Source organism: Pongo pygmaeus, chromosome 18 (genome assembly GCF_028885625.2).
Source record: "Pongo pygmaeus isolate AG05252 chromosome 18, NHGRI_mPonPyg2-v2.0_pri, whole genome shotgun sequence".
Classification (NCBI taxonomy): Eukaryota; Metazoa; Chordata; class Mammalia; order Primates; family Hominidae; genus Pongo; species Pongo pygmaeus.
In genome coordinates this window covers 68,816,250-68,838,395 of record NC_072391.2, presented here as the reverse complement: position 1 = coordinate 68,838,395, position 22,146 = coordinate 68,816,250, and the positions used below count along the sequence as shown (strand labels likewise).

General features: G+C 44.1%; 1 protein-coding gene and 1 non-coding gene across 6 annotated transcripts in view; both read right to left on the bottom strand.

Moving 5' to 3' along the window:
• Positions 1 to 22,146, bottom strand: part of ZFHX3 (zinc finger homeobox 3) — a 275,007-nt gene that overhangs the window by 35,352 nt on the left and 217,509 nt on the right. For 4 of the 5 annotated variants that reach the window (XM_054452977.2, XM_063654491.1, XM_063654489.1 and 1 more), the window contains one exon: positions 11,299 to 11,406. In XM_054452977.2, coding sequence (XP_054308952.2) covers positions 11,299 to 11,406 — 108 coding nt within the window. The remainder of the gene's footprint in view (positions 1 to 11,298; positions 11,407 to 22,146) is intronic. The other variant, XM_054452980.2, reaches the window with a different exon arrangement.
• Positions 3,475 to 3,534, bottom strand: LOC129016380 (U7 small nuclear RNA). The gene has a single exon (XR_008494786.1). It is a non-coding gene; the product is annotated as a U7 small nuclear RNA (small nuclear RNA).

The window sequence follows — 22,146 nt, the reverse complement described above, 5'->3', positions numbered from 1 at the left end:
TCCTGCCAACTTGGTCTTTAAACATGCATGGTCTCATTCTGCCTCCAACCAAGCACTTAGAGATGTTTCCAAGAGGAATAGGGGACGAGGGGAAGAGGATTTGTGTGAAGCAGATACACGCACATGTCCACTCAGCAGGGGGCGGTCTTCATGCCACAGCTAAAAAGAAACGGAGGCTTCTCTCTTCCCTATCCAAAGGAACAGAATCTGTCTCAACATCTAGCCTGGTGAAGTTAAGAACCTTCTATTCAAAACACAGTCTTATTCTCAGGAAATGCAAGCTATCTTGCTCCCGTATATCCCTAGAAAACACCCACCCCCAAAAGTAGAATATGCCTACATAGGTATGGCAAGACACAGAGGTTCCATCAACTTCACAGACCTTTTGTTTCTAAAAAGGGTTTCAAAGAAAATTTGATTTATACTGCACATAGGTATAAGAGTTACTCAGGGAAAGGCTATTTTTCTTCTCCAACTTAAATATGAACAAAATAGGTCAGCACTTTAAAAATCCAGCAGCTCTTAGGTGTTATTATTACGATTTTACTTTTTGTTTGGAAATAATTATAGCTTCACAGGAAGTCGCAAGAACAGCATAGACAGGACCCATGTACACTTCACCCAGGTGTTACTTATTAAGCAGTTTAGATAAAGATTTCCAGGTCTTCAATCACTCTTCATCGTGACCCTGCCTCTCCGGCTCCTTCCCTCCCTCTCTCTCTCCCCCACTCCCAATCTTGCTTACATTTACCAAGACTTACGGCCCTATGCCTGTCATACACCTTCCCTGTCCTTTAGGAAAGCTCCATGCCTCCCTAACCCAGCAAGGGCTCAGGACTTACTGTCTAGTTAAGAAGTAGATCTCAAAACCTCACACTTGTCACTGAGATCGCAGCCTTGAGGTTCAGCAAATGCCAGAATGTGTCAGACTCCCAGGCAGGGTTCATTAAAACACAGACCACAGACCCTGCCCTAAGGTTCTGATTCAGTAGGTCTGAGTCAGATAATGTGCATTTCCAGTAAGTTCCCAGGTAATGCTGATGGCCCAGGGACGACACTTTGAGAACAGCGGTCAGAGCCAAGGCTTTGTGTAATAGGTAGGAACCACGCTGCTTTGTGGTCTAACTAGAATTAAATGAGAGGGCCCAGCAAGCATGGGCCAATCTGTCAGTCCACTTTAAATGGCTCTGATGACATGATACTCTCGTCTAAACTCAGGGATGATAGCCAGGTTTGGTCTCATAGCCTAGATGTTTTAAAAAACCCTCAGGCCACCTGCTTACTCTAAAACAAATGCAGGCACCTTCAAAACCAGAAATTCAGAAGGAATAAGCTCCACATGTTCTGTTAGCAGCATAATCCAGAATAAGGACAGACTCCCTTGTTTACGGAAATCTCTTTCTTTCCACATGTCCTGTCCTGGAGAGCCTCTGTGAAAAGAGGGCAAATACCTGTGGGCTCCTTCCACCTTGCAGAAAGAGGAAGCATCTTTTTAGCGCTGGCTTCCCTCAGCCAGGCACCTGCAGGCCTCGGCAGCTGAAGGCTCTCTTTGCTTCAGCCCTGGAAGGATGCACAGATCTATGCTAGCCCCCATTTGCACAAGTCAGCAATCTGGGAATGGGGGTTCAGGCACCATTCTGTGGGGCCTCTGCTTTCTCTGCAGGAAGCAGCCTCTCTAGCAGGCTCTGGAAGCCTCAAGATGGGATGGTGGGCACACGCTGACCGGTGGGTGCTGCTGCTTGCCCTGCGTATTTTGGGAGAAAAATAGTGCTAAGCCCTACATCAGAGACATCAATCTGTTGCACTAATTCCTTGCTGAAATATGCATAAGGCTGCTTAACCACACTGATTTGAGTTCCCAAAAGGCCATTCCACATTTCAATTTCAAGACACCTTGCTCCCTCTGTGTCAGGTTTGCAAATGAACCACCAGTCAAAACAGAGCCACCACCTGGTTTAGACCAACATCAGCTGTTGGTCTATTTAATAAATTATAGGGATTGGACTGCCACCGTGAGCCCAGCTCATGCCAGGATTTGGAGGCCTGCTAAATATTCCTGATTTTGATTTTGACCTGATTCCTGACTTTGAGGTACTGAGTCGACCTGCCTGTCTTTGGCCTCTTGTTGGTTCCCCCAAAATATTCTGTCTTTCCATAGCTTCCTGCAGCTACGGCCATGGTATCTTGTGAGGATGCGGCCATGGCATCTTGTGAGGATGCGGCCATGGCATCTTGTGAGGATGGGTGGCCACAGTCCAGGGACACACTAGGGGGTCTGCACTTATCACGCTTCCCTGTGGCTTTATTACAGGACTGTGAAGACAACCAGAGTGGGAAGGAACCTCAGAGACCTTTGGACCAACAGAGGAAAAAGCCCAGAGGTGCAGGACATAGATCAAAACCAGTGGCATGCGAGTCATTCTGGGATCCGGCCAAAGTTAATTAACAGAGGCCCATTCAGTCTCCACGGAGTGAAACAATAATTAGGTTAGTTAGGGTCTCTGAGCCCCAACACAGTCTAGACTCTGAGAGACTGCAATATAACAATATTCTTCTAGTTTCTTCTCCATTCCAAATCTATCTTCCTGAAATACTAAATTTTACAAGTGAAAGTGAACTTGTGAACATAAACAGATAAAATGTGGGTGTGTGTCCAGAATGGTGACAGACACGGAGAACTGCTGAATATAACTTATCAGAACCTTACAAACTGGCCTTCCCTCATGATCCACCTAGGGTTTCTTTTTGCTAGTCAGGTTCCACAGGAAAATGTGAGAACTTATACTTAGGGAAGAAAGACATTACTCAGGTCCCTGCAAGGGCGGAAAATGGGAATGATTCTCCACTTTCCCCTCCAGATTTAAGCACTACAAAGACTGTCAACATCTTCTCTTGGCATTTTGTACAGTACAGAGAGATAGACACCCTACATTGTGTAATGTTTATATTTAATATCAGTGCTGCTTTCCGTCTCCATTGAGTTCCCACATTCAGCTCACTCACAGCGCTCCAAAGGCCTAGGATAAGTGACCTGTGTGAAGGTATGGGGAGGTGGTTCTGGAGCACCTTCAGGGACTCCTCAGGAACTGATGTTTTTTCACTTGTTGTTTGCCTAAGGCCAAGTTCTCTTTACCCAAAGGCATCATTCAGCCCCCCTTGCTAGGTAATAAAGCACAGTACTTTGTAGCGCTGGTCACAGTTGGTTCAGATCCTGGCTGTGTGACCTCGAGCATCCTATCTGACCACACTGAGCTTTCCGTTTCCTCATCTGTCAATGGGATAACACTGTCTACACATGGTTTCTGTGCCACTAGCCAGAGATCAGGCATATGATGCCTACCACAGAGTCTGGCACATAGCGAAAGCGCAAACATTTGTTGCTATGGTTTCTTTTTTAGAAGGATTGGGAAATAATACTGGTGGGGCTATAGAACCATAGAACGAGGGGAGAAACTTGTTTATTTTTGCTTTTTTATGGGCTTTCCAATGAAGAGCGGAAAGCCTGCTAGACAAATTCTAAAAGCTGTAACACTGAAACTTGGTTTTTAAGACAAGCAAAGACACCCTAAATTTGTCTTTTCTCTATACCAGGATAAAACAATCCTATTAACCCATGGATTTAATGTCTACAAAGCAGAAAGTAGAATAACTTGGACTTAAAGGTACTTATGTCATGCTATTTTACCAACTGATTGTTAATGAAACATCTAAACAGTATTAAGCACTTGCTAGGTGCTGGGGATTACAAAAATCAATGGTTTCCACATAGCTCCTAACCATAAACAGCTGACAAACTCTATCTGACAACAAGAGAAGCATAGAATTTAAGTTCTCCTCCTCCAACCTTCCTATAAGTAGAGAAAGTGATAATGTTACATGTTCTTTGGCTTTATAATGTAAGAAGTATATCTGACTCAGGAGGCAAATTGGGATTTGACTGCAGCTCTGACACCCAAGAGTTCCCAATCTGTGAGGCTTAGTTCTCGAGGCTGCAAAACGAAGGCAGCATTGGACCCAAGAAGAATATGAGAACCTAATGAACGTGCTCTAATATCCCCCGTGGAAAGGCACAATGGTATTTTTTTTTTTTAACAATCATGATTATAATAACAGAGGTACTTTCTCATTGGCACAAAAGTTAAAGCTGGAACAAAGCAGGCAAGATTAACATAGCCACTCTGCAAGAATAATATGCAAATCTATAAGGTATTTTCTATAGTGATGAACAATGATTTGCTCCTTAATCTACATTTTCACTGCCCTTTATCTATACCTTGATGATTGTTCTCATTATACTGTGTCATAATTATGTGATTATATATGACAACACTTCTAGAAAGTGAGTTCCTTTTTTTTTTTTTTTTTTTTTTTGCATGTCCGTACCTGCCTTAGACATTTGTTCAACTGATGTGGTCCCTATCTCTCTTATGACTTACAATATAAATTCTCAAAGCCAAGACCTTTGAATTAACTGGAATTCGGGCAAGTCCAGATATACACCACAGCCTGTATCTATTTTGGCTTCCCAACATAAAAATAGTTCATGATTTGTTTTCAATTGTGAGACAGAATTCCGCCTGCAATGACTTTAAGCAACCAAGTATACTGAAAGTGGCCTGGAAAAAAAAGAGTGGGGAGTGAGAGAAGGGGGCACAAGCTGACTCTGGAAAAGGTGACACAGTCACACAATTCCCATCTATGTGTGAAAACATAAAACCAAAAACGGTTTCCATTGGCAGGACCATGGACCACAAAGGGGCCACGCAAAATGGGCTCCCAGTATTCTCTCACATGCATCCTACTGCAGAGACAAATTTACTTTTGGGTGAGGTGGAGAAATGAAACCAAGTACCAGAAAGATACAGAGTTAGGCCAAAATGATTTTTGTAGAGGTATGGTGGTGGTGAATGGCCTGGTTTCTAGTCAACAACAGGGTTGGGATATGGGTGGCCACTCAAAGGCACCCATGTGAGTCTCCAAGGACTCCTCTGTTGATGTCCTCATCACACTGCCTCTGACAACACAGTGTGTCTGTCCCAAGAACACAGAACTAGGTAAGGGCATATGGTGCTCAGACATTCCATCAAGAAAAGTAGGCTTGGTGCTGCCTGATCTCCATCGAGAAAGCCTTGAGCCTTTTATCCAGGGTATATTAACTAGCCACAGACAAGGGGAATCTTGGAAAGTTATCAGCATTCCAACTTTAGTAATTAATGTGCTCCAAGATTCTATACTGCTCTAGAACTGTCCCTCCCCCAGTCATAATTTATGAAGCTCCAGAATTGTTAATAACCCATTTGGTCCAACTTGCCACTTTACAGATTTGGAAACTGAGGTCCAGAGACCTCAGGTCACGCAGGTGACCTTAGTGGCGGAATTAGGCCTTGAACCCAGGGCTTCTGACTCCTATGAGTCCTGTATTTTTCCTAACACGTTTCCTCTCAGCACATACCTTCTTTTGTCTTTAGAGACTCAATTTGGAAAAAAAAAAAAAAAAAAGTATTTTTTCAGCCCCTTTCCATTCTTTGTCACAGATTATATTTCAGGCACTAAGTTCCCCATACAAAGGCATCTCTATTTATACAAAGCTGTAAACAACAGGGAAAACAGGGGGAGGGCTGGTAATAGATTTGCACCAGGATGTGCCTGACCTGCTTTTTTTCAACCTCAGTAATTAGAAAGGCAGCAGGTCTGTAGGAATTATTCATATGCAGCAGGAGCCATACACTATACATTTATGTTAAACATGTCAAATCCGATTGAAATCATGCCTGCCAGCACCATATTCCATACACGTACTTTTCCCTAACAGTCACCCAGACCTTGCCAGCCCATTAATACTTCCTTTAATAGAAATCTTCTATAGATTCAAATCAGGGATGCTCCACTGCACTAATTGCTGTGTTAGGTGAGCATCATAGATTTAAAAAAATTAATAAAGTAAAATCCCTTCAGGCCAATCCTTTAGAAAAATGGAAACATTCAAACTACCGTTCTAACTCAAAAATTTACAAAAATATAAATATGAACGTCAGTTAGGGATTTTTGAAGCATTATTGTGGTGTCATTTCAAGTTGAGCTATTTCCCTGCTTCCCCTCCAACCCGCATTTTTCAAAAGCACCAATACCCTCTGGTCATCTTGTCCCAAATTACTTTAACTAGACTCAGCCTGGTGCTCTGTGGCTGGAAACCATGACGACTACAGGAATTAAATAACCATCTTGCTATGATTCTTTGCCAAGAGTTCAATTTTTCCCCTAATTATTGGTGATAAAGCATCACATTAATTGTATATCACTTAACTTATTGCAATTAATGATTAATTGGATAATCACTGTATTAATCATTGCTCAGTTGCTGACACAGGGGGCTCTTCATTCGAGAATACACACGTTCAAATCTCTTCTGGTAAAAGAGAACAAGGGTCATTTTCATGTTTCAAAAGAGAAAACCACAAAGTTGGACAGTGGCAATGGCTGTGCATTAGGGAAGAGAACAAAGAACCTTCCTATACCCTTTATTGGCCCACAGGAGCACATCACACTTTCCTTGACAAGATGTGCCCAAGGGCCTGTACATGTGCTACCACTCACCCTCTTGGAACTCTCAGGCGGTTGGGACTAGTGGATATCCCTTGTCCATGTTTCACAGAGGAGGTACCTGAGCCAAAAGAGGCCAAGTGCCTCAATCAAGGTCATCTGCTGCTGGTGGGCTTCCTGACTCCAAATCTAGAGTCTTTCCACATCACCATCCCACTTTCAGACTGAGCGCAACGCCAGCTCCTTACAAGATATATATCCATGGTTGATAATCCAGTTCATTTTGAACATCCTGGTGGTTGTCGTGTTACTATAATCACTGTACAGTGTCAGGAGACTGCTACTCCTTAAACATAGATGAAAACTAGATCTAATGATCAAACTGAAAATGATCCTTCTCTGAGAGATGGTATATTGGTAAGAGCTTGGGCTCTGTCCTAAGTTAGAATAAGTGGAAAAGCCAGTGTGTAAATCTGAACCTGTCTGTATACCTTTTGGCGACTTGCTAGAGTTTCTTACCTTCCTTTTTTTCACATCATGACACACACAGAAAATGATGGCAAATTGGGATAAACAGATGAAGCAGGACCTGTGTACCTGTGAGCAATTCATGGCATGCCTGCTGGGAAGGACAGGTGTGAAGCTCTAGAATGGTGCCTGGCACAGGGTTAGAGCTTTATGCAGCCTTTATAATTACCAGAAAGTTGCTATACCTATGATGCATTCTTTCAGGGTTAGTTTTGTTCCTTTGGGGCATCTATAGCTGCACGTGTGGCTATTTAAATCTAAATTCATTAAAATTAAATACAATTTAAAGTTCAGTTCCTCAGTGGTACTAGCCATACTTTGCAGGCTCAATAGCCATATGTGGTAAAGGACTATCGTATTGTTCAGTTCAGATGCAGAACATTTCTATCCGTACCGAAAGTTCCATTCGACAGCACTGATCTATAGTAATATCGGTCTTACGACTATGGGCGTTCCTGAAATCCCCAGAAGAATGTTAGATTCCCTGAAGGCAGGCCCTATAATCTCACTGAATTTGTGATCAGTGGAACTCTGCCCAGTGCCTCGCATGGGGTAGGGACTCAGCCATTGATCGTGGAATTGACCCAACCTCGGTTCAGATCACTATCTTGCTTGCTGTGCTGCCATCCAGGGTAAAAGACCTGACATCTGAAGAAAAGAATCCCAAAGAGGAACCCCCAAAAAGGAAACCAGGAGACCCACTCCGAATGTAGAAATAAATAGCTGAAAGTGTTCAGTAAAGAGTACCCATTCCTGCACAAACCCCAAAACTACAAAATCAATAGCTGAGAAAATGCCAATTATCCAGGCCCATCTGAAATATTATTAATCTGCGTCATGAACAGCCACTAATCAACATAACAAATTGTGAAATCACTATTTATTTACTTGCCAGGAGGAAGCATTCCCCGTCACATGTAATCAGATAGGAACAGCTCAATTTTGGGAGAGAATAGAACAAACATAGATTTTTTAAAAATATATACAAAATAATAAGGATCTAGAAGAAAGCTCAGAGGAGGCTGCTGGCACCTATATCGATTCCAAGATCAAATCGGCCCAAGTACCTTAATAAAGCCTGTCATTACACACTCAGATACTATAGACAAAATTATGCTTCGGATCAAAAGAGGATCATTTGCAGGAGTCGGGAAAGAATTTTCCCTTCTCTCTTTACTATTGTGCAGCTGGCAAGGTACATCTCTGAGTTATTCATTCAATCACTCATTCATTCATTTTCTTTCTGTCTTTTGGAAGTAAAGATTAAGTAGGTCTGTTGCTTGAATGAATGCATGAGAAAGTAGAACCTTATTAAGGACATTCATTTTTTATGGTGCTCATTTTACGTCTTTTAGTAGTCTCCTGATTGCCTAGCATGTCCACTAGTGCTGTGAAGACACACTCCCAATGAATCAGAAACACTCTGAATAAGATTTAATTGAACTGCTCTCAACAAAGCCTGCCCTAAACTGGTTGGAAGGATTAGAGAGGCACATGTAGAGTGGCTATCATAAGGCAGCACATACAGTAGGGACTTTGCGAATGGTGGCTCCTGTTTATTATTTCCGTAGTGCCCTTAGCACACAAAATGCAGGAAACATATGCACCAAACATCATTCGCACAATCCCACTAAATCCTTGTATGTTGCTCCTCCCTCAGCTCAAAATTCTCAGGAGTCACATGCTGCCTTGCAACAGAGGACCCAAAGAGAACCTGCTACCAGTTTTCCTCATCTTATATATCACTAAACCATTAAACAAACAAACAACTTACACAGAGCTTACAACATGCCAAGCACTGTTCAGAGCTTCCCATAGTCAAATAATCCTCATAGCAATCCTACAGAAATAGGTACTATTTTTAATCTTCATCTCATCTGAGGAAAATGAGGCACAGAAAGGTCAAGGTACCTTGAGTGGGGTCACACAGCTAATGAGTGGCAGAGCCAGGATTAGAAATCAAGCACCCAAATTGTGACAACAAAGGACAGATGGCCCAGAAGGTCACCCAGTCTTCAAACTGTTTGTGAAATCCTCTTCCCCAGCTCACCTGGCGATCTGTTTAATTGCCGTGTGAACCATTTGTTTAGCTCTCATTCAACGTTGAGGCAAAACTGGGATCTTGGTCCAGGTAAAGCCCCACAGGAGGATACGTCCCCCACTACATTCAGGGCCTTCCTTTGAGCACAGATGTCCATCCTCTACTCCTCGGTCCTACCTTACACATCCTCCTAGGGTGTTTGGCCGTAACCCTCATTGTTTTCTGGAGTTCAGGCTTCTGGACACCACACAGGCCAGTCTGAAGGGGAACGCTAAGCACAGTGGACAGTGGAGTCCACCTGGTGTGCTGCCCATTCATTTGGCTGCAGTATGGCCCTGTCTGTGTCTCCCAGGAAACACTGAACAGTGGCACGTCGCCCGCCCTGCGTATCCCTCCCGATATTTGGGGACTATTGTACTACCTCTCTAATTTCTCTTTTCTAGGCTGAATGACCCATTTCTTCAGCCTCTTCTCAAAGGCAATATTTCTCAGCCCTTCAGTCATTTTCACTGCTCTCTTCTGGCCTCTCTCCAAGATTCTGTATCTTGTTTAAATAGTGAAGGCCAACACAGAACATGATTTAAGAACAGTCAAGCCTGGAAAAGTAACAAAGGCCCAACGAATACGGACTCCAGAAAGTAAACATTTTCTCAAAAACAAAAGTATTGTAATATTAATAATGGTAGTAAGAATTAGGTTGACCAAATAAAATCATTTTTGTTGCCTGTCACATCATTTCCTCTTATTATTTTCTAGAAGGCTTAACTGTCCCCTAAGTCTTCTCTGAAATGACTTTGCTCCTCCTCAAAAACCCTAAGCTTTTTCAGTCTCAGCTTTTCTTCCCCTCAAATATAGAAATCTTATCATCTTGAGAAATGGCCGTTCTCCTTCTCTCAACACCAGTTTTTCCAGAAATAGCACTTCCTGTCTTGGCTTCTTCAATGTCTTCTGCTTTGGGTAAGATGTCCCCCTGCCTGGCTGCACTGCTTGTCTCCCCTTTGGGTGGATTTCAGCACATGAGTGCTCACCCTGGGGGAGGGGGAGGACAGGAAGAATATGCAGGGCAGGCACCACCTGTGCAGGGCCCTGCCCAGGCCCCCAAATGCAGGACAAAGACCACCCTTCACTGCTGACTCCCTTAGAAATTTTTTATTTTTATTTTATTTTTATTTTTTGGTCACCCAGGCTGGAGTGCTATGGCATGATCTTAGCTCACTGCAGCCTCGACCTCCCTGGCTCAAGCATTCCTCCCACCTCAGTCTCCCAAGCAGCTGGTACTACAAGCGTGCACCACAATGCCTAATTTTTTGTAGAGACAGTGTCTCACTACATTGCCCAGGCTGGTCTCGAACTCCTGAGCTTAAGCAATCTGCCGACCTCAACCTCCCAAAGTGCTGGGATTACAGGGGTGAGCCATTACTCTCAGCTGAGAATCTTTTTTTTTTTTTTTTTTTTTTTTCCCGAGATAGAGTCTTACTCTGTCGCCCAGGCTGGAGTGCAGTAGGGCTCACTGCAGCCTCAACCTCCAGTTGAGGGTTCAAGTGGTTCTCCCACCCCAGCCCCCTGAGTAACTGGGACTACAGGTGTGTGCTACCACACCCAGGTAATTTTTTTTTTTTTTTTTAATTTTAGTAGAGACAGGGACTCGCTATGTTGCCCAGGCAGGTCTTGAATTCCTGGGCTCAAGTGATCCTCCCACCTCAGCCTCCCAAAGTATTGAGATTACATGAGCCACTGTGCCTGACCCTTAGAGAATCTTGAGGCTAAGAATCAGGGGTGACCCTGATCAAGTTCCATATGACAAATCCCTCCACTGGCATTGGGGGCAGGTGGGACCAGCGAATGGACCTTCAATAGAGGAAGAATGACATCAAGGGCATTTAGGTGAAGAGCCACCAAAGAGATGTGACCAACACCCAGATGCCCTTGCACACAGCTTGGCACTTACCTGGATACTCAATAAGCAAGCTGGCTTTGGTGCCACTTAAAAAGCTTAACCATTAAAAACTACAGTATAATGTAGTATAATAAAGAAGAATAAAGGTGACTTCTCAAAGAAGCAAATGAAATCTCCCTCCCACTCATCCTTTTTCTGGGCAGACTAAGGATGTATCTGCTCCCTGACTTGTTAGCTCCATTCTTCCAGGGAAGGAAAGATTAGAAGGCTCAAGGGCAGCCACACACACTACCTGTCCACTTGCCCTGGTCTTTCTCGCCTCCGCCCTCTTGGTCCTTAGCAAGCTCCTCTGGATCAGCAGCTGTTTCACTGGGTCCTTCAACATCTTCAATGGCTTCTTCTGAAACAGAAGAAAAACATGTCAAGGGTTAAAAATAAAAAGAAGATGAAGGACTTTTGGCCTCTGTTGCAAAGAACTGCCAACGACAAAACAGACACCAATGACTTGTCCCCCTTCTCTTTCCAGAGGCCCCTGGGAGGCTGACTGTGCTAAGGATATACTGAGGTCTGGGTAAGCAGTGGGGACTTTCCTTCTGGGTAAACAGTTGGTATGAGGCTGTGACTCGCTCCAGATGTGTGGCCATTAGGTATTTCCAGATAGATTCTGAATGCTTCGCTTGAGCAGTTCTAACTGAAAAACCAATCCTGGTTGAAGCAGTAACTCCACCTGAATCCCCGAAGCTGCATGCAAATCTTTTACACTTGAAAATGCAAAACACGGCCACCTGTTCAATTCATGCCTAGCTCCATTCCCAGAGCCTCCTGGCACTGGCCTAGACCAGCCCCAGTCACTGACCCCTCACAGGGCTCACAGTGCCTATGCATGTGCCAGAGTGTGTGGGAGTTGTTGGAAGTCATTCAGGTTGCGAAGAGTCACAGAATATCAGTGATATGAGTTCATCAGTTTGAAGAGTTCCAGAAATGAAATGGCATCTTGTGAGCATGCCAGGAGGCAGTGGTGGGAAGTGAGATTTGTAGAGTAAGGGATAAAAATTTGTAACAGACTCATACACTTTCTTTTTGAAGCAATTCCATCCTTCACTCACTACGGGTTTAAAACTAATGCAGGAAACCTCTCTCCAGTTCAGTACACAGTGCTACAGTGAAGGCCGAATGACGGCTGCCAACGCTAGGCTGCTTATGAAGTGAAATGTCGTTTGGCCAAGTGGGGAAGAAAAGAATAAGATACTCTAGATGCTGAGGGAAAGAAGGGGAGACACTTCTCTCTTGCTTTCCTGGCCCTCTGAGTCATTATCCAAAACATGCATTCAGTAAGAATGGGCTAAGGGAATGAATAAAGTGGACAAACCAAGGTGAAATAATTTTAATAAAGATGAAATTATTAGGAGGCTGTGAAGAGCACATTTTCTCAGGTACACAGGCGTGAGGGCAAGGATGCCCACATCTGTCAGTAGACCAGACCCCAGCAAGGAAGTACTGGGTCTGGCCTAGAACACTGGATCAGGCCTCTATCCAGCACCGCCAGAGGTCTGTCCAACCCCAATTCTACTTTTCAATGTTTTAAAGTATCATGCCTTCTGACCCTCTAGAAAACAGCCTCTACCCCAATGCTACTTTTCAATTTTTCTAAATGTCATGCCTTCTGACTGTCTAGAAAACAGCCTCTAAATGTATCTCACGAAGGAAGTAATAGGAGTACAAAGTAAATTGGTCTCAAAGGGTTTCTAAAACACTGAGGAAGAAGATGTCTATTTAGAATCAGATTGTCTTGACTCAAGAGATGATGGAGGTCTAAGGTCTGGAAAACTGAACTAGTGTCACGGAACGTTCTTTCTTCCTTACCACCAAGAAGGAGTTTATGAGGCAGTCACTGGGAATACAGGTGAAATACGGTACTGTTTATTTTCATCTCCAACTCAGGATTCCACATATAATTTCTATGTCTCCTTCTTTGTCTCACTGCACAATAAAGTCAACATCAAGTTTCCCTACCCTACCCTTAGTTCAAACAGAGAAAAATCAGGCAACCACAGCTTGAAGTCAATCAGATATAGAGCCCCACATTGACACCATACATCATTTAGTAGAGTAAACATGTATAGGTGTCAGTAGAGTAATAACAAATTACACAGCGTGACACAGGAACTATCTTCATTATGTCCAGGTGGGACGTTCCGTGCACATTTTTAGGCTTTCAATAAAATTGTTCAACACTATAATGATAAAATTCATCTTTGAATGGTGATACCAGCATGCGGTCAATGAATATTATTGCATTCGGTCTACCCAGATGAGCTAGGTCCCTTAAAGGATCCTTATTTATCCCAATACATGCTGTGATATAAAATATCTGTAGTGTTGATACATTTATGCCTATTGTTCCATTATTGGAACACTAAGCTTGTAGGAGTTATTTATATCCTACTGCTCAAGGTCATCGCCAAGGTCTGATTTTTCACATACAAAAAATTTGCAATCTCCAGCATAAATGGAATAATCAAATTTGATTAGGCAAAGAGATGGCTCGATGGCCTCTCATCTCTAGTGCATAAATATGACCACCTCAGATGAGGACAGTCTGATACCTACAAACTACAGAACACCCTGAGATGGTGATGAGCAGTGTCTGAAGGTGCTGCTCAGCAGACATGGGAAGGGATTTACCCACTGGGGGGCCATCTCCAAGCCAGCACATTATACAGCCTGCAGCTATCACAGCAGAGCGTTAAAAACTCACGGTCACCCAACACTGACCCCAATTCTTTGAGCCTTACCAAACAAATCTGTTGAGAAGCTAGAGACTGTAATGTATAAGCAGATCATTGATGCATCAGGCATGGAAACTGCATGTTGCTTTGTGAATATTCCTGGAGCTCTCATTCTGTGAGCCCACTTGGGCTTTTGCTTTCTTTCTTCCCTGCCCTACTGCAAGCAGAAAATGAAGGCGGCTGAGTTCCGATGAGAGGATCAACGAAAGAGGTTATTTCAAGAACTTATTTTGCTTATCTCTTTTTTTTAAAAGATTTACAAATCAAGTCCTCTTCTTGAGTTCCTAGGTTTAATATTATCATTTGTGATTCATTCACTAAAAGGCTGTTCTATGCGTGGTAGAAGAAGAAATGATTAGGAAAATCCTGGATAAGCCAGCTCCCTTTCAAGGCGATCAGTGTCCTCAGTCCCCTCAGTCCCCCACCCCCACCTAAAAAGCAGGTCCCATTCAGCCCAGCCAGCTCACCCCTGCAGTTCCAGGCATGACCTACAGGTGTCGCCCTCCGCATGGCGAGGCCCGGAAGGGCAGCTGGCTGCAAGAGGCAGAGGAGTCTGGACTGCCTAACCTGAGCATGTGGAAATAATATATGTCTTCAAGTGAACTGTCTGGTCCTGGAGAAATAAAATAGGACATTCATAAGCAGTTACACCATCTGTCTTTATACCATCATCATCAACAGCAAGAGGAAAAATAGCTCTTTAAAATGGATGAAAGCCCAGGCTGACAGTAACCGGAAAACTGAGCTCTGAATACCAATAAAGGTAGAGAAATGATTAAAAAACAGAGATGCAAACTGAAAATTTGTCTGGACAGCTCAGGCCCACGATGCTGTGCAGGCAGGGTGTGTTTTATTGGTTCCAAAAGCATAAAGCAAGCTGCTTACCAAGAGCCAGGCCTGGGGAAGGGCTTGGTCTCCCGGCCCTGAAAACACGTGGGAACCAGGGGCGAAATGGCATCCCGCTTTGAAACAGAGATCTGCGTCCACACGCTAAGCTCCTAGGGCTGTTATCTAGCCCTTGTTCTCTTTAGGAGTGTAGATTTGATACACACGTGCTGGAGAATGGAGGGGAGGTTTTTTGCTTTTTTCCCCACAGATCATGGATTGCATTCCCCCCTCTTCTGTGAAGTCAGTGGCAACTGACTGGGTCATTATTACAGAGGCTGCAGATTTTTTTCCCCTATAATATTAGCTACTGACAGATGGTGGGAACAAGTGAAGACCTGATGGACTGATGATCGGTTTTATCTGGAAAATCCTGTCTTTCCTACAGAAAAAGAGACCAAGACACATAACAGCTACTGTGCCATTTTTAAGGCTGAAACAGACAAATCAAAACCATCTTCTCCTTCAAGCATTTAACGGTATTTCCGATCCCAACCAGAGCACACCAGGAATGCTTTCCCAAGGGCGTGGCCAGGACCTGGAAGAGGAGGTCATCCCCACTCCCCTAGTCCCGCCCTGGTTCTGGGCAGGAGGTAGCAGGCCCAATGCCTCCCAGACAGCTCTGTGTTTTAGAAGACACCAGAGAAGGTGTCTCTAAAACCCCTACGGAAGCCCACAATAGCCTCAAACTGGAGCACCCCCTCCTGTATGTGTTTTCATGTTAAAGAGTTAGGGAAATAAAAGCAAATATGGGAAAACTGCAGTGTCTTCCTAGGGTCCCTTCTGCCTTTCATTTCCATGTTCAACAGTGACTGAAGGCCTTTCAAAAACCTCTTTGGCTGGGCACGGTAGCTCATGCCTGTAAATCCCAGCACTTTGAGAGGCCGAGGTGGGTGGATTGCTTGAACTCATGAGTTTGAGACCAACCTGGGCAAGAGAGTGAGACCTCATGTCTACAAAAAATGCAAAAATTAGCTGGGTGTGATGGCACACACTTGTAGTCATAGCTAACTCGGGAGTGTGAGGTGGGAGGATTACTTGAGCCTGGGCAGTTGAGGCTGCAGTGAGCCATGACTGCATCACTGCACTCTAGCCTGGGCAACAGAGTGAGACCCTGTCTCAAAAACAAAACAAAACAAAACTCTTTCCATCACCACCTCCTTTTTACAACTGCTTCTCCCAGATAGCACTTGCTTACTAGTGCTTGGCAAAATCCAGCCTGCTCATCACTCAGGCCTCCTGACTAAGTGCAGAGCCCTCAAGGGCAAGAATTCCAGCAGATAAATACCTTCTAAAGGGGGAAGCTTCCTAGGACAGCTTCAGTTTTTAAGGGGATGATACCCCAGTCCCAGAAAATTTCCCTTCAATCAAAGTGGTTTTACTGACCACAAATGCAAATTGATCTCTTAATATACCTTATATTTAGCATCTTCGTAAAGGTGACTGCACAATTCCCCCATCGGTGGTGAAATCTGCTTCTGGAGGAGGAGAGCGTGCCAACTGGCAGCCCCATGGGAATTCGCACCAATCTTATGAACAACCTGGAAATTGGTTCGTGAAAGCAGCACCAGGCAGAAGCCAAAAATAGAGGTGGCATCACCACAAAGCCAGCATTCAACCCCGCAACCTCACTGTATGCACTCCCCAAACGCGTCACCCAAGAAAATGTTCTAGTTGTTTAAAAAAAAAAAAAGGTACTATTTTCCCAAATAATGGGGGCCGAGAGACGTGTCCACGGCGGGTATTCTACGAATCACTTACAAGCTTGAAGGAAGGGGAGTCAATCAATGACTAAGACTAGTTCCTCTGTTCCTAACTCTTAACAGGATAATGCAGATTAATTCAAACCTTCCCCAAACCTGACAAAGCCCCCATAGTGCCTCAGTGTGATAGAAATTTGGAAATTCTCCTAAGAATCAGGGTATCCGTACCCGAGGCTCTCACATGATCATGTTACTTAAATAATACACCAATCTGTGATCCCCGAAGAATGAAATTGTTCTTTCCTTTTTCTTTGGAGGGAGCAATGTTTGAGGGTGGGGGTGAAATAAAGTGCGTTTGCCTGTCGGCAGGCTCAAGAGCTGAGAAACATTAGCTGTCATGAACCACAATCAAATCAGGTTTGAAATATTTAGCAGTGGCTTGGAAAATGCGGCGGTGCAGCTCTGACAGGCGAGATGTGCACAGACACCCACTTTCCATTATAATGGAAATATCAGGCCTGTTCTGAATATGTATAACCCAGAAAAATGTATTGATTTTTCATTCGTCATTTAAAAAAATGAAATAGCCTGCAGCTGTCAAAAGCCTTTTGTTAAAAGCTCATCTTTCCTGGAATGAGGTTTACCAGAAACAAGTTTTAATTGTATATAGGACCTCTTCTTTGAAAAACGAAATAACCAATCTGCTTACTTTGAAGATAGAGTTAAAGCTTTTCCTTTCTCCATTTTCAACCTAATTAACCCAAGGACGACCACTGAAGCAGGCGGGAAAGGCGGGTGACACTCTGACCATCAGGACTGACACGGAGGATGGCAGCTACAAGTGGCATTTGCTGGTGTCTCTGTGGTGGGTGGAAGGAAGGACTCGGGGATGTGTCTCACTCTCATTCCTCTAACTCCTGTGTAGGTGCGGCATCCTGAGACTCATTGTATACCCTGGCCAATCACTTGTCTTCTTTAAGCCTTGGCTGGCACAACTGGAAAACGAGGGCAGAACACTCTAGCGTGTCCAATCCTCTTGGCATTTTGTTATCAATGGGAAACCTCTACTGGCTGCAAATATTCTACAGAATATGCATGCTTTATTTTGCAAATACAGGTCAAATCAAATCCCACAATATAAAAGATGACTACTAAGGCCTAGACCACTTATTTCAAATAAAATCCAGTGCATTATAATTCTGCTACAATAGAAACTTATAACGGAATACAATCTGCAATGCTGGTGGACGGTCAGTTGTGTTGCTCCCAGCTTGTTACTTCTACTCCCGTCTTCTCTCTCCAAGCCAGAAAGGAAGAGGCTAGTGGTGGTAACCTTTGTGGCTACACCGATGGAGGTGAGCCACTCCCTATGCCATTCTCCCTGTGACTTTCGAGCAAGTGGAGTCTCATCGAATAGTGACCAGAAGTCCTGCCAGTGACTCTCCATGTGCCCCAAGCTATATACTACCTGTACCGTGACAGCCAGACCCAGAATGTAGCAACCTATTCTGCAACATCCCAGACACATCTCAAATATTTACTTCCTGGTTTTATTCCATGGTGTTCTTCCAGCCCTGACAACCTGGCTAGATGCCCGAGAGGTAACTTCCAAGCGATTAGGTTTTCTGGGTAACAACGCCCTGCCTCGGGAATTTTCCCTTAAATCAAAGTGGTTTTTGCTTACCACAAATACAAATCGTTCTCATCACACATCTTACACTCAGCATCTTAGTAAAGGTGACTGCATGTTCTCATGTATGTACATGGAAAAGGGAATTTACCAATCTCCATGGAAGTCCTCTGTGGATAATCATCCAAATTAAAAAAAAAAAAAAAATACCAACCAACTTTGCCCATTCCATCTTCCACTTCTTAGCAGAGTATATACATTTACTGAAGAAAACGCCAGATCACAAGAGGAAAGGCCTGGGATCCAAACCAGCACTGATGAGTGGGACATATTGAGCTAACTAACCCTATGGTAGTCCAGGCAGGAAACCTCGAAGGGGTGAAGACTGAGTGCAGATGTGTGTGGGAGGGTGGGGGCAGGGGAAAGCAGGCAGGGGCTCTACAGCTGGAGTATCTATTTACTCATCAGAAGTGTAATATTTTCCCACCTTCTCAGGATGTCATTTCTTTTCCAATGGGCAAATGCCAGCGCATGAATAAAGCTCGAGACATTCATGCCCATTTGCTCTCTGCGTGGATGATGAGCAAATGGGCCTCCCGCACTCCTGCAGGCCTCTAGAAGTTGCCTCTTCAGTAGGACCCAAGTGCACCAAGTCAATGGGACAGAGTGTGGGAAAAACAGAGGCAGGTCTCCGTCCAGGGGCGCCATTGCCTTCATCCTTTTCCATTTTCTCACCCACTTAATCTCTCTGCCATGCCAAAGACCTTTCTCCACCTGCTGGACTGAACAGTCAGAGGTCAGCCTAATGCTCCTACAGGTAATTTTCCCATCCTGGTGGCTCACCAAAAAAAAGTGACCAAACTGCTAAAAACTGCTAGTTTGTTTTAAACAAAACTGCCTTCTCAAAGATGACAATGACACAAACAGATTTCAGCCCTCTAAAAGTGGAGAGGATGGAGTCAGGAAAGAAACTGGGGTCATGGAAAACTCAGACATGCACCCTGGCTCCAATGATGATTTTTTTTTTTTTTTTTGAGATGGGGTCTTTCTTGGTCACCCAGGCTGGAGTGCAGTGGTGCAATCATCGCTTAATGTAGCCTTGAACTCCTGGGCTCAAGCGATCCTCCTGCCTCAGCCTCCTGAGTAGCTTGGACTACAGACACATGCCACCACGCCTAGATAATTTTTGTATTTTTAGTAGGGATGGGGTCTCACTATGTTGCCTAAGCTGGTCTTGAACTCCTGGCCTCAAGTGATCCTCCTTCCTTGACCTCCTGAGTAGCTAGAACTACAGGTGCACTCCACCATGCCCAACTAATTAAAAAAAAAAATTCTAGAGATGGGGTCTTGCTGTGTTGCCCAGGCTGGTCTCAAACTCCCTGGCTCAAGTGATCCTCTTGCCTTGGCCTCTCAAAGTGTTGGGATTACAGATGTGATCCACTATGCCTGGACCTACAAACTCCTTTTCACATGGATCCTTTAAGTAATCATTTTACCACAAGAATTCTTTTTACCACTAGATGGTCATTTACCAAATACACCTGGGGCCACAGTGCCTGGAGTTTCTGGACAGCTTGAAAGGTGGTGGAGAGCTGCCAGCTTCCAAGGGGGTTGCAGCAGGGAGGCCCTGCAGGAAAACCCCACACTGAAGGAATTCAGCCTCCTTACCGCCCCCACCCTGAACCCCGTTCCTGTCCCCCAGAACCACCATTCCTGTTTTTTGGCATCAGGCTGTAAGAATCAACACTCTGAAAGCAACTCTGGGTATTATTAAAAATGACTAATTGGAGAATAGAGACCATTTATGCTTTTGTATATTTGAAGATCTTACCACTGTTTACAGAAACAAGAAAAATGGGGATTGTGTGGCAAGAGGCAGCCTGGGAAGGGAGGGCCAGGCTGCAGCCTGCGTGTTCGGCCCCTGCTGGGCAGAGTGTGGCCCAGCTCAACAAGAATGCAAGCCTGGGGGAGCCTCTCCATTTGCCTTTTTACTTGACTTCACCTCCAACTTGAGCATTGACAGGAGAGAGCCTGTTACGAGTCCAAAGTGGCCAGGGCCTATTAAGTCCTCCCCGAGAAAATTTCCCCTCTTTCAGCCGTCCCTCCTGTGGGAACAGCACAGAACACCAGAGCATGAAGTGAAAAATGCTGCCGTTGTGTGGTGAGGGATGGGCCCTGCCATTTTTCCTCTCCCAGGCAAGGCCACCTGGCCATTTGAACAGTTTGTCAAAACCGCACAAGAATTACGGGGGTGGGTGGGGGTCAAGAGAGGAGAAAAAGGGAGGAAACGCCTAGAGCCAGTATTGCAACAAGTTCCATTTATCTGTGTTCTTAGCAAAAGCACCTGGGTTGCCCCCTGCAGAAATCCAGAAAGGATAAAAGTAAATGTGCGGCAACAAAGCTCAACGGAACGAAATATGTCGCGGAGTCGCCTGGTGGCTATTCACAGGAAGATTTTTTTTTTTTTTTTTTTTTAATAACTGAAAGGTGTGAGTTCCAGTTTGTGAAATACAAACCCAACCCTGAAACGCTCTCGGAATACACGCTAAGTAAGAAAGCTAGCTATGTCCCAGAACTCTGAAGTAAATGGAATTCAGCAGGGATTAGTTCCCTCGGATTTCTACAGAGCCATGATTGTTGCTGTTACTTTCACACATGAAATGTAAAAAAGGCAAATTCCCTGAGCATGTCTGTAGCAGAGCGTGATGTGATTGTGTTGTCATTTATGGGAAATAATCGCAGGCCCATCTCTCCCTTCCCCCCCCATTTTCCAGTCCAAATAACCATGAAAAATTACACTTCAATGTCAGCGCGACGACAAAGGAGGCGCGCTCTCTGGGAGCTCAGCGGATTTGCAGGGGTTTTTCCTTTCTTTGGACAAAAACTATCTTCAATTGTACTTCATTTAAAACGTGATCTAACAAATGCATTTTGACAAGTTCCTTTCTCTTTTTCTCCTTTCTTTCAAACAGTATTTTACACAGTTTAACCTCACACCAAACTGGAATGTTCTAGAAAGAAGGGGCATGCAAAATAGAAGGTCCTTGATACCAAGAAGGGTGTCCATCTCGTTAAAAACAAAGTAGTCAAGAAAAATGATTCCAACCCAGTGTGCTACTGAGAAAGAGAGGAGGATGAGAGAGAGGAAACAGTAATGTCTTAAAGACAGAAAATTTGATAAAGCCCCTCCCCCCAAAAAAAAAGCTGGAGTTGATAGAAAGAAGAAGTTCTCGATGGAATATTTATTTGCTCATCAGAATTAACCATTTTGTGGATTCAGAGGCATCATCTAAGGTGTCTAGATTTATGGTCAGAATTGGGGGTTCATGACAATGTGGGGGGGATGAAGAAGGGGAGCTTTCCCTGATGGGGTACCAGTTCCCTCCTGTCCCCTTCCTCTGTAGGAAGGGACATTTTTCAACAGAGCAGATCTGCCTGAAAGCTTTTTAACATTCCAGGTGTGAGGCTGAGCAGTCCCTACAAGCATCTGTCTTTCAATAACAACCTGCCGGAAATAAACACTGCCAGGTTTCCATGCTGGGAGGGGAGAAGACAAGACAGATAAACACACATGAGTGATAGAGAGTAAATTAAAAAAATTTAACAGTTTCCATTAAAGAAGACTGGTATCTCCTTCTGAATCAAAACTGACTTGGCTTGTCAGAGAGAGATCTTATGCTTAACGCAAAAAAAAAAAAAAAAAAAAAAAAAAAGTTTCCTTATTTATTTATTTTTAATTGGAAAATATTGGAAATATATGGATTAAAAAAAGTTAAGGAGGGCCTGTAAGTGTACTTAAGCATCTATATACAAATGAAGGTGTATGGGAAATGAACAGGATGTACCAGAAGTGATATTAAATGATGGTGATTAGAAACTAATGGGTATAAGTGAAACCTTGTGGGATGGCTCTCGTAACGGGAACGTCAACGGTGATGGATGCAATCTATACAAGAACGACAGCCAGGGAAGGAGAGATGGAGGGGCGACCATGCAGGCCCAAGGCATTTGCAATGCTGGGGAGACACAGTTTGACAATACCAATGGGAATGACGGACTATTTGGGGCAAAGAGAAGCAAAAAAGCAAACAGAAAAAGAAAGAGGTAAACATTTTGTGTCTGACCATCGAAAC